The 13,080-nt window shown below is 38.4% G+C and overlaps 1 protein-coding gene across 2 annotated transcripts in view; it reads left to right on the plus strand.

Annotated features, from left to right (window-relative positions):
• Sans (SAM_USH1G_HARP domain-containing protein Sans) overlaps positions 1-12,371 on the plus strand; it is a 46,322-nt gene extending 33,951 nt beyond the window's left edge. For both annotated transcript variants that reach the window (XM_065226290.1, XM_065226217.1), the window contains 6 exons: positions 10,521-10,664; positions 10,726-10,947; positions 11,017-11,339; positions 11,394-11,739; positions 11,802-12,029; positions 12,087-12,371. In XM_065226290.1, coding sequence (XP_065082362.1) covers positions 10,521-10,664; positions 10,726-10,947; positions 11,017-11,339; positions 11,394-11,739; positions 11,802-12,029; positions 12,087-12,252 — 1,429 coding nt within the window. In that variant the 3' untranslated portion in view covers positions 12,253-12,371. The remainder of the gene's footprint in view (positions 1-10,520; positions 10,665-10,725; positions 10,948-11,016; positions 11,340-11,393; positions 11,740-11,801; positions 12,030-12,086) is intronic.
• Positions 12,372-13,080: the final 709 nt, after the last annotated feature.

Raw genomic sequence — 13,080 nt, forward strand, 5'->3', positions numbered from 1 at the left:
TTAAAAATTCAAAAAAATGAAGATCAGAGAACTTCAATCCTGATGTTACAATAAATTCAAGAAAATTGTGAGAGCAATTAAAAGATTTCTTAATCTTCAAGATAGTCCAGAGACCTTCTAAGATGATTAGAGATATTCCTGTAGTCTTATTATAATCAGGGAAGTTCCGCTTCGAGGATGACTAGAGAACTCCAAAGCAACCACTTATTTCAGGAAAATTACAAGATCTTTGAAGGAATTTCTAGGAATTATGGAATATTCCTAAGTGCATTTCAGGAATGTTCCGAAAACTTCAGAGACATTTCGAAGTCTTCAGGGATGTATTTTGAATATCAGGAAAAATTTCTGGATCATTAGAACATCCCCCCTTTCTTCCGGAATTATGTCCTTGTTTCTTCCGACTGTTCCGTAAGCGCTCTGGTTTCCGACTTTCTTCAGATGTTTCTTCCAATATACCTTAGGAAGTTTCTGCCAGCGTCTCCAGAAAATTTATTTCGTCTTCTCAAGGAAGTTCAATGAATTCTCCCAGAAATTTATTTCGTCTTCTTCTTGAAGTTTGACCATAAGCCAAAGGTTTTTTTGTTCGACTTCTATTGAAAGTTTTTTTCCGAGCTTGTTCTGGCTTTCCCTGGAAATGGCTTCTTCTGGAAATTTGCTTCCGGTTTTCGAAACTTTTATGGCTTCCTTTGGATGTGACATCCGATTTTTTTCCGATAGTTTAATCAAATTTTCGCCACAAGTTTCTCAATTTGTGTCTTGCAAGTTTCCCAGATGTTTTTCCAGCTTTTCTCGAGCTTCATCCAGGAGACCTTCTTTCGACTTTCTCTGGATGTTTTTTTCAGCACCATTCAGAAGCTAATTCAAACATTTTCTTCCGGAATTTTCCAATCATAGTTCAAAAGCTAAAATTTTGCTTTGATTAACGGCTATCTCAGTCTTATAACACTGCATGACTACGATGTAATCTGCCCGACACTTCGGCCATGAACACTACTTGGTCACAATTTTTGATCACCACTTAAGGACAACGATAATTTTAAAATTAAATTAAAAAATTATTGAGTGTTTAAAGATGGAGAAAGCGGTCAAACAAAGCAATTCTCCTCTGTCCCAGTCGTCACCATCGTTAAAATTTTCGCTTTCAAAAACGGCAAAAATATAAAATTAAATAAATAGAAAATATCGATAAATACCGATTTTTTAATAGCTTTGATACCGATAAGCTTTAAAACAATCTGGCAACGCTGCGGCTAATCATTAAGCTTTCGTTATTTCTGGGTGTGTGTCTGTCTTCTCTTCTCCGCTGCTTTACACTTGCGCAGGGTGAAAGACAAGCAAACTTCTAGATAGAGCTGGAATTAGGGCCTAACAACTTTTGTAAACAATGACTTCTATCGATGATTCCTAGAAATTCAAGGCTCACACACGCAAACCAACATCCGATGGATATGTTGGTCTGCGTGGGCGTGCCTTGAGTTCCTAGAAATCATCGATAGAAGTCATTGTTTACAAAAGCTGTTTCGCCCTAATTCCAGCTCTATCTAGACTTTGTGTTTGGTTGATTCTCACTTTGTTTATTTCAGAAAATCAGTCCATTGCGCGCATTGAGTGATCAGATGACAGCCCTGCGTTTCTGAAGTTGATTCATAATTTATTAATGAGTCAACTATAGACATTTATTGGGTTAGCTTCAGAGGTCTTACGGTTCAACTTCAGAGACGGTTCAGTCCATCCAACAGCTAAAAATCTCTTTAATAAAGAAAGATAAGACATAATTCAAAGTGTGGATGCAGTGTCCTCATCTGTTTGTCCCAGAGGGCAGAGTAGGATCAACAATCAATACGAAACTAACGATTTTAAATTGGTTTACTACTTGACTAGCTTATTGGTCCCAAGCAAACGATTAACGTACCCCATTCTAGTCGAAATTCTACTACTACACAATATTTGTTTTGATTTGCTATGAAAGTTTGACAGATAAAATGAGGGGTTTTTTTGGATTTTCCTACACGGTAAGAAAAAATACTCAAAATTAAGTTAAAAAAAAATCAACGTTGGGTTCTATCATTTGAGGTCCGCCGTTGAGTGAATCAGAAAAGCGGCGTTGGTTAAAATTTACTCAACTATTGAGTAATAATAAATGAACTCAAAAATAAGTTTATTTTCATTGAGGTTGCTTTTATGCGCCTTTAACCATTTCATTTTCACAAGCCTTGAGAGACGAGTGGTCAACACACGGGCCCCGTAATCTCAACGTCCATGGTTCGGTTCCAGTCTGCTCTGTTTTATTATTTTTTTGTCAACTTGGTCAACGCAAGGATTACTCAAAATTGAGTTTTCTTCTTTAACTTAATTTTACCTAGCCCCACGGAAGCCACGTGATGAGTGAAAGGAACTCAATTTTGGGTACTTTTTTCTTACCGTGTATGTTTCGAGGGGTGAATCGATTAGATTGGGACCGAAGAGAGTACCAGAGCTGAGCCAAAAAGTTGAGCTCGTTTCTTCGGGACCTTCTGGTCTTAGAGTTAAATCTATGGTAGGATTGCAGAACCTTTGACGAATTTCTTATCCAATATGCGGTGTCAACGCCTGTGAATCCCAAGTTGGGCATGAGAGGATCGTAAATGGTACAGTCATCAAACAGGCAGCTGTGATGAAGAATTGGTGGAATAAAATCGCCAAAACAGTGGACGAGACCGTTGTGCTCCGCTTGATGGGTCGTATTAATGTCGTGTTGGCATGTTGAGAGATTGAGCTCGTGAGAGAGAATTTTCTTCTCAAATTTGATTTTTTGGCTGACTGGTAGTAAAGAAGTTAAAAAATGTGTGGGAAATAAACCTTTTTTATTTAACCGTAGCTTGTTTAACAATAATACCCAGGAAAAAAGTGATCGACAAAGTATACGAATTGTTTGTTTAAGTTGTCTTCAACTTCTTTTGACCTGAATATGGCTCAAAAGCATGTTTTTTAAACTTTTACAAATTTCTAGATGGGGATTTTTATTACTTACTACCAATGCGACAGCCCCATCTGCGTGAAAAATAGCCTTAACTTCAAGAGCAAATTTTCATTATGTCGTAAGTAACATTCGCACCGATCCGAGAAAAATAAAATTTTGTTTTGATGACCGAAAAGTTATTCCTATTTCCAATTAAACACATACAATCTCATAGTGATAGCAATGTTTAACATATTTAGCCGGGTTTTAATCATACAAAGGCAAATCGCTAGCTTTCATGCTAAGAAATACTGGTTTTTGAGTCAAAAGTTATTATACGTCGTTTGGTGGCCCCTATTGTTACTTAGGGAGCATCCATAAATGACGTAGTATATTTTTGATCTATTTTAGACCCCTCCTCCCCCCCTCGTAGCGTATTTGGCTATATCCAATACATGGCCGGTCACAAATTCTGAAACCCCCACCTCCCCCCTCAAATGCTACGTCATTTATGCATGTTCCCTTAAGTCAAAGTGTATTTACCAGGATATTCGGGAGAATTATCAATTACGTTTCCTTACGTGCAGCTCATTCATCATTTTAGGACCACCGAAATCATCTTAGCAACAAACAGTTCGATTTATTCACTTTAATAATGAGAAAGCGAAACGACGAAAGTACACTTTTCATGGGTTTCTCAGTGCTGTTACTTAAGGCAAACGGCATCTCCATAGAAATCGGGTGACTTAAGTAACATCGAAAACTATTTTGATCGGAAGGTGATTACGTCAAAAAGCAATTCGACTGGTAAATAAATTTAAAAATGGGATGTGATCCTATATTCGAACAGCATAAATAGTGTAATAGCAGGAGCATCGATTGACACTGATAGCTCGACTTTGTTTACCTTTGTTACTTTCGACGTAATGAAAATTTTCTCTTGACTTAATGATTCATTCTCAGGTGACACAGATGTGTCCTTTCAATTTTAGCTCATACGAAATTTTTAATTATTATATACAGTTCCTAGTCCTATCAGGCCTGTTTAGAGAATATCCACCTTGGTGGGATTGGTTTGTTTGAAGTTGGAAAAAAGACTACTTATAACTACTATTTACATCTACAATTAACCTACAACTACTATATCACCTAACCTACTATATACAAATTGCTTATGTAAGCATGTTCTAATGTGTTGAATTTCTGTACAAACCTAGTCTTTATGTTAGCAATTTTAAATTCTAATTTTGGAACGTTCGCCTCTAGGTGGAGATCGGAAATTCTTGTATCGAAGGAACGATCAAGAATCATCCTCAGCACTCTATTCTGAGCGACCTGAATTTTGTTCCTATGGATCGAAACTGATGGGGTTTATAAATGGAATGAGATTTGCATACATTTACTATTATTTAAGTTGGATGCCTGCATCGGCGTGACAGTTCTATATGTAAGAACCTTTCATGCTGAACAATGCATTAGGTCCTAAGTAACATTGACCACACAGATCGCCTATTATCTAGCTTCTAATAAGACAAACACAGCAAGAAATGGTTCTGTGTCCAAGTTATTAATGAAAGAGAAAGTCGATGAAGAAAATCGATCAGTTAAACTTAGGACCTAATGCACCTTAGCTTGATTTGTGTTTTGACGGTACCAACATGCTTGCTTGATCCACGCATTTGGGTTCGCTGTCCTGGGTGTAGGAAAGGTAAATGAATAATTCGATTGGCAAGGCTATGGTAGAAGCGAATGCCATATATATGACTGCAATTGCTTGATGTGCATTTTTCTGCCTGATCGCCGAATTGGTAAGGTTAATTTGTACAGTGGGGTGCATGTTTTTGGTTATTCTTTAAAATCCTTAAAGTTATGTGGAATGCATAAAACAAACTTATTCAGTTCAGTTCAATACAGAGGCAATACAGAGTTTGAAGAAGCAATTTTCAAAATAAGGTTAAATTATATTGCAGCTGAAAAATTATTTTATTATAAGTTTGATAAAAACTTCTTGAATTTACTTTGTTTCTCAACAAAGTCCAACATTAATGAAAACTGAAAGAAAATGTCATAGGGTAGAGAACTACTTCGGCTTAATCGCCCATTTTGGGCCTATCGAGCAGAAAACTTCAAATAAATCCAGGATTTCTGAGTTAACAAGTCAATTATGCGTTTGGTACGATACTTTAGTTAATAAGCTACCTAACGAAGTCAATGAGAACGCGTGATATGAAAGTATGCACCTAATATTCCCAAAAACAAAAGAAGCGCTCCACCTGAATCAATTTTTATCTTCATCCGATAGGCCGAAGTGAATTCATTGGCGTTTCAATGCGTTAGACCTAGTTTAGAATCCGTAGGCCGAGTTTAGCGTCAAGAATCAGTGTTAGACTTTTGACAATATCTCAACGATTGGTTTCTCTTTATCAAATCTTATGGTATGTACGGAAAGGTAAATAAATTTGGAAGCCATCAGTAATAATAACATTCCGTTTGGTGCTAAACTGCGCTAGATTAAGAAGGACTAAGTGCGGGTTGTGCTTAATAGGCCGAAAATGGGGTAGTTAACCCTATGTATATACATATTTAGCTGCTTGTGTAGGAAACACAAATTTATAAGATCGGTTTTCCAGCCACCACTGCACCAAATTTGACAAACCTGGCACCAAATGGAAGATGATGAAAAAGATAAAAAAAATAACTAGCTTTTTTGCTACTAGGGGAAATGGATGTAATGTCGGCATAAATGCTCGAAATTTGGGCCCATACATAAATTCAGCAATCGACTAAATTTTCAATAGCGACCAATATATCCATAAGTACCATCCCAATGACGCGTTCATCTAGATAAAATTGATAAATAACTGATTTTTAGCGATGGACCCAATCTTAGATCCATAGGCCAACATTAGAGCCATTTCCCCTATCTGTTCAATTTACGCCGAAAACATAAATATTTTCAATGTGTGGACCAATTGTTTTTAGACTCCATAGTCGCTTACTAATGTCCTCCTCAACCACTAAAAGCAAATTGTGCGTGATTTGCTACTGAGTCGAGGTGGCCAGGTTTTTCATTGATTCATTGATGCTATGCAAATAACTATACACAAATAAATAGGGGAAATGGCTCTAATGTTGGCCTTTGGATCTAAGAATGGGCCCATCGCTAAAAATCTGCTATTTATCAATTTTATCTAGATGATTGCGTCATTGGCACGGTACTAATGGATATTTTTGGTCACTATTGAAAATTTAGTTGATTGCTGAATTTATGCATGGGCCCAAATGAAGGGCATTTAGATTAACATTACATCCATTTCCCCTAGTTTATCTTTTAGTTTGATGTTCGAAAAAAATAATTAATTATAAAATAAAAATCATATTTTTTTTTATTTATCAAGGGAAATAAAGTACAGTCATTTTGCTAAAATTGATACTGAACCCCATTGTAAACTTTGCTGATCATTCAAAAAATGTAAAATTTACGGAACTGATTGTAAATAAACAAATACCGACTAGATTACCGAATGTTCAGCTGTTCTATATTCGGTAAATAATTACAGTATACTCATGTGTATTCGGAACATGTTCCTATGTGTCCAATGTGATCATGAGCACTTCTAGATAGAGCTGGAATTAGGGCCTAACAGCTTTTGTAAACAATGACTTCAATCGATGATTTCTAGAAATTCAAGGCTCGCCCACGCAAACCAACCTCCTCATCGGGTAGGGAAAGTCTTTCCCTATCCGATGGTTATTTTGGTCTGCGTGGGCGCACCTTTAGTTTCTAGAAATCATCGATAGAAGTCATTGTTTACAAAAGCTGTTACGCCCTAAATCCACCTCTATCTAGACTTGATATAACCACTATTGCACTTGTATTTCAATTCTCATGTGATTTGAGGTATCGCATGAAGGGTTTTGGTTCAAGTCAGAAACTAGCCACTTCTCCTGGGGTACACGAAACATGTTCGAATATATCCAATTCGGTCCTTTATGCTCAATATGACCACAATTGCACAGTGGGTCATCCAATTAAGTTGACGTATTGAGTGAAGTTTTTTATTTTTTATTTTTTTTTAATCTTTGTTGGGTGTTTTCATCACTGCGACTATTTTTCTGATCTATTGCTATATATCCCCATTTTTTTTAGCTATATTAAGATGCCATATCACTATTATTAAGAGTAATCGCCATTGTTTGACTAATAGCATTATCTCAGCAAGGCATTACACTTCGAAAAAAGTGGTTAAACGATTTGCACACACTAAACACGGTACTCTTCGGCAGTTTTAGCTTTTTGGCGTGTGCACTGAACCAAAACATCCGCAATACTTCGAATGATTATTGCATTGCTCGAGCCCTTTAACAATATGCATTCGAATTTCGGATGATTTTCTTATGGTTGAATTCGTCGTCAGATGATGAACATCCATATGACTGTCATCCAAATACAGGATGATTTTCGTTTGAAAATTAGCTATAAAACGTACGGCACTCAGAGGACAAACATTTAAGAATAGTGTGACATGCAAGTGCTTTTAATAAGATTTATTATTTGATTATGTATAATTCCATACTGAATAGCCATAATAAGCCATTCCATCATGTATACAAAAAAAAATTCGTGGTGGAGAAAACCTCCCCCACCACGAATTAGCCAAACATTGGTTTTCATCCTTTACCTTTGTTCGTAACAGCTCTGATAGCGATGCATATGCTTCCACCTTGTTTGTCAGCTCAGATCAGCAAATGACGTTCGATAGAATCATTTACATCATCGTTTTGAATGATTTGCGTTATGGGGCTGATCCAATTCCATATGCATTTCCATTTAGTATGACAGTCATTCTGCAGAGAGCATTACGCATTTCAACTGAAGACCCTATCCCTTCTCATTACAAGTTTCATCCAGTATTCGAGAGGAAAATCATCTGATTTCAAAACAACAGTCATCCGGTTGCAGCTATCATTCGAAAAAGCGATTTCGGTCTTTTGTTTTGAATGGTCTGAGGTTTCATTCGATCAGAGGATGATGTTTGTGTACAGTGTGGAGAATTTCAGCTGTCATATAAGTTAAACGTTTCAGCGGTTCGTGAAATATTTCAAAAACTACACTGAAAGAAGTGTGCCTGAAATTTAACGTGGACAGGCTTCACTATAAACGCACACAATTGCCTTCAAAATCTAGTTAAAACTCCCTTGGAAATTTTCTCTGTACAGGTAAATCTCCAACGGTCTTGACATTTTTCAAGGTCCTGAATCTTATTTTTCACGATTTTTCATCGACATTCTCGGGCTTTTTCCGATCATTTTTTTCTGCATTTCTTAAATCACTGGTCTTCCTGTAATATTTGTCATTCTAAAATTAATATTAGCTCTTAACTTAAGGGGTTACGGCAGTGTAGAAGTCGACAAAATGGTAAATTTCGCGTTTTTTTTTTTGACGAACAGAAACACTTTAAAAGATTGCGGTTTTCAGCATTTTCTTGACAATATTTTAAATAACATTTTCCTAAATTTTGGTTTTTGAATCGTACAGCGAGGTGGTGCTGCAGTCGTCTAAGCTATGCCATACCCGGTGTGATGCGGTTTGCCGGCGGAAATGATTTGCAGCCGGAGGTAGTACTAGAACAAAATGGATAAAAGTTTCATAAGCTAGAATGTTTTTTCCCTTGATTTGTTTTCCGTCGATCTTGTTTTCCGTGCTGAGCACCAATGCTACCAACGCCAGAGAGGCAGCTCCCACACCTGAACCACAGGCCTGGGTTCAATCCCAGTCGGCGCCTCCAGGATGTTGTGAGGCATAACATCTCTGATCCTTCGGAAAGGAAGTTAAACCGATTGTTCCCGATTCATGAGTTGATGGGTCGATAGGTAGGGTCCAGGTGTGGGAGCTGCTTCCCTGGCGTTGGTAACATTGGTACTCAGTACGGAAAACAAGATCGACAGAAGACAAATCAAGAAAAAAAAATTCAAGAACATATTCCGGGGTAAATCAACCCGAAAAAATCTTAAATCAGACCGGGATTTGAACCCAGCTGCCTCCAGCATGCTCCTGCTTTACAGCTCTGCCTTTTTCGACTGAGCTAAGGGGAAAAAATGCCCAGTGTAGTATGGTCCGAAACGGATAATCAGCAGAACAAAAATTACGCCATTTTTATATTTTTGGTGGTTCTTCTTGGAAATAGTTGAAATTAAAGAGTTTTTCTTTTTTTGAAAAAAAAAATCATTATGATGGTCCTCAGATTTTGGGTCTAACTTTGTTTTTATTGGAGGTTGTAGCAGCAATGTTCTAGAAAATTTAACTTCATGTAACTTTGCTGAAAGCTCTATTTTTCTGGGTCTTTATTTGACCATTCTTCGGCAATTTTTTCAGCATTTCTTAAAGTTTATGGGCATTTAGCTCTTAGAGCTCCGAGTGGCTTTAACATTTCTTCTCGATAAGCTTTCGGAACGCCGGAGATTTCCGGAACTCTTCGAATTCTACGACTTTTCAGAGTTTCGAGAATATCATCAACTCTAGTGAATCTAGAATTTTAAGCTCTTCGGGAGTTTTTAAAACTTGAGAGAACTTCAGGATTTCCAGCATGTAAAGCCGGAATTTCAAAACTCACGGAAAACTTCTGAAACTTCGAAAACTACTTATACTTTTTCATGGTTTAAAGATTTCTAACTCTTAGGCTCTGAACCATTTGGTGGATTATTTTAACTTTTGGTTAAAATTTGACAGATGGAAAGTTATTGATTAACCCTGCTATCCAAGCGTGGTTACTTCTGACAGACAAGAAGTTAAATTTTGACAACTGTGGCTCGAAAACCGGTCGATCAACAGCACGGGGATTTTCGAACATAGAAAATAACTTTCGAAATGTCACTTTTAACCACGAGTTAAATTTAACTCGGCAAATGGTTCACAGCCTTAGAGAGCTTTTCAAGCTTCCAGTAACTTTGGAAAACAACGAACAATTTCTGAAACTGCACCGTATGAAAAAAACCAGCAGAATTTCTGCGATATATAGTGCACACGATAGTTTATGTCAATTTAGGCGCAATATCGCATAAATCAGCAATATTGTATATAAGATTGTAAGTGCTTGTGTTGTTTATACCAACATTATCTCAATATTAAACGAGGGGAAATTTTACGCGGCAGTTAACATTCAGAATATTTCTGAACCACAAAGCACCAAGAGCTTTAAGGATTGCAAGAACTTTCAGAACCTTTGGGTAAATTATTAAGAACTCCCAAGAGTTTCAATAAATGCTGGATCTCTGAGAATTCCTAAAAAATCAAGAATCTATAATCTCCAGGAATTAGATCTCCAGTATCATTTAGAGCTTTGAAACCTCAGATAACCTAGTGAGTAAAGTCACGGTACTACCAAGCTTGAAGTGGTGGGTTCAATTCCTGACCGGTGTAGAACATTTTTCGGGTTGACAATGTTCTCGACTTTCCTGGGCATAGAGTATCATGGTGTATTTGAGTAGCTATGCAGTAATCGAATCTTTTGCAACTATTTTGATTGAGTGTCTCACGTTTATATTCTAACAAATGTGTTCTTATTCTCATTCATGCTTCCAGAGCGGCCAAGGATGGTCTGCTTGACGTGCTCAAGGAGGCTACCCGAGCCGAAGCAAATTCCAAAGATGCAGACGGTATGACCCCAGTGCTGTGGGCTGCCTTCGAAGGTCGATTGGAAGCCCTGAAATTACTAGTCGGAAGAGGGTAATGTTTATCAATTTGGATCTGTTAATCAATTAATAACAATCGGTTGGTTTGCTTTCAGAGGTGATCCGGACAAATCGGACCAGTTCGGCAACACCGCTCTGCACCTAGCCTCCGCCAAGGGTCACATGCCGTGCGTGGATTTCCTGGTACAATTCGGCGTCAATTTGTACGCTCTGGATATCGATAATCACAGTGCGCAAGATTTGGCGGCAATCAATAATCGGGACAACATTTTGCGTTATCTGGATGCGGCAGCTGCAAATTTGGAGGCGGTTGATAAGTATGCTTTCGTGGCATGATTGCGTGGAAATATGTTCACTAATGGATTTTTTTGTTTTTGATTTTCCAGAAAAAAGGTGCGAGATTTAAAAGAGCGCGCAAAAAAGAAATCGGCAAAACGGGCACAAGAGTACGCCGCCAGGCAGCAGAAGCTCGAGCAGGGGAAAGATGAACAACGAGTTAGACCACATCGGCCGTCCAACATGCTGCAGATGTTGAAGCACAAGATTTGGTCCGGTAGTCAGGGAAATCTGAAAAATTCCCATAAGGATAATTTGAATAACAATTCAACGAAGTTTAGTGCATTAGTTGGTGGTACCGTGACCGGATCACGAGGGGCTGTAAAAAAGCGAGCCGAAGCGTCTAAATTGCGGCAACAGATGGAGAATGGAGGTAAAATGTGGCATTTCGGTTTGGAAATTTCAAATTCTAAACCATTTTTTTCAGGATTCAAAATTGGCGAAGTAGAGCCAACGGGCAAGAGAAGCGTCCGGTCGATTCAGGGTTTGCAGAGGGATTCGGAAATCCTATACGTTGGAACGTACATTTCTTCCGACGATAACAGTAAGCGAGGGAAGATTAAGGACGTATTTGATGTTGATTCCAATGGCTACGAAGAAGTAGATGATGATGACAGTGAGAGCGGTGGATCTAGTGCAAAGTTCAATACGATTTCCAGATCAGTCAGTCAACCAGATTTCCTGGCGAATTTGAATGACGACTTGACCAACGATGTGATGCTTCAGAACAGACCCAGTATTTTCAATCGACCATCCGGGAATTTAGCAATGACGTATGTGGTGGCATTTAAAAATAACATTTCTCGCTTAAAATAGCTAATTAATTCCATCGTAGTCGATCGGTGTCCACTGTTCTGGCACAATTGGGCAATGAAAATTCCGCCAACGAGTCGTCGGATGGATCTACAATAGCGAAACCGAAGCATGGACCCATCAAACCTCGCACGCAGCTGGTCATTTCAGATTCGGAAAGTGAAGCGGACAGTTCGGAGAATGAGGAAAACGATTCCCTAGCGGTGCTGAGGTTTTTGGCAGCGTTCAAACTGGATGATCACTATCCGATGTAAATCTATATGCTTTAATTGTTTGTCACATTCATTGTTTACATTGTGGGGTCTAGTTTTCAGAAAAACGAAATTGATATGGAAACTCTGATGCTGTTGACGGAAGGCGATATCAAGTCGTTGGGATTACCGATCGGTCCCCACAGGAGATTATGCATCGCCATTCAGGAGCGGAAAGAAGCGCTCGCCAGTCCGGGGACTATCTTGGACAGCCGGTTGTAAGAAGGTGCTGCTATGATGTGATTGCATTTTGAATAGACGTTGCTGCCCCCTCGCTTGAACTGTACAATACGAACTCCTTTGTGTAAATAATGAATTAAATTATTCAGAAATTTTATGAAGCAACACGGTTGTAGCGTTTGATTGTGTCCCTTAACCAAGTCTCAATATTCCGGCAGCCATAGCTTCTTCTTCTTCTTCTTCGCATTTAAAGCTTATTGCATATCGCATATTAGCTTATTGCGTGCTCTCAACTTAGTGTTCTAGATGCACTTCCACAGTTATTAATTGCGAGCTTTCGATGCCTGTACCATTTTTGCATTGGTATAATTGTGTGGCAAGTCCAATCATACTTCTATGCCCAGGGAAGTCGAGAAATTTTCCAACCCGAAAAATTCCTAGACCGGACCGGGAATCGAACCCAGCCACCTCCAGCATGGTCTTGCTTTGTAGCTGCGCCTCTACCGACTGAGCTAAGGGAGGCCCCGGTAGCCATAGCATTCGGCCGAATACTTGGGTCGATTATCAAGCTATGTACTCTAGACATTTTACTCAAACACCTTGTTAGCCACTTGTAAGATGAGAAAAGTTCGAACATCATATAACATTTCGGTGTAAACGCCAAATAGGGAACGGAGGGGCATAGCGAACAGATGTGGGAAAGTGAGTTTCCTGTGCTTTAAAAATGATCAATCATTACAATGGTGATATTGAACCTACGACCAATTAATTTGTTCATTATGCTCCTCAAACAGTTCGGCGCATCACTAATAATTAAATAAAATTATCAACAAGACGTTAACAGCAAAATAAAACATGATTGTATAATGA

This window comes from Ochlerotatus camptorhynchus, unplaced genomic scaffold (genome assembly GCF_037179485.1).
Source record: "Ochlerotatus camptorhynchus isolate MF236.1 unplaced genomic scaffold, CSIRO-AGI_Acam_v1.1 ptg000002l, whole genome shotgun sequence".
NCBI lineage: Eukaryota > Metazoa > Arthropoda > Insecta > Diptera > Culicidae > Ochlerotatus > Ochlerotatus camptorhynchus.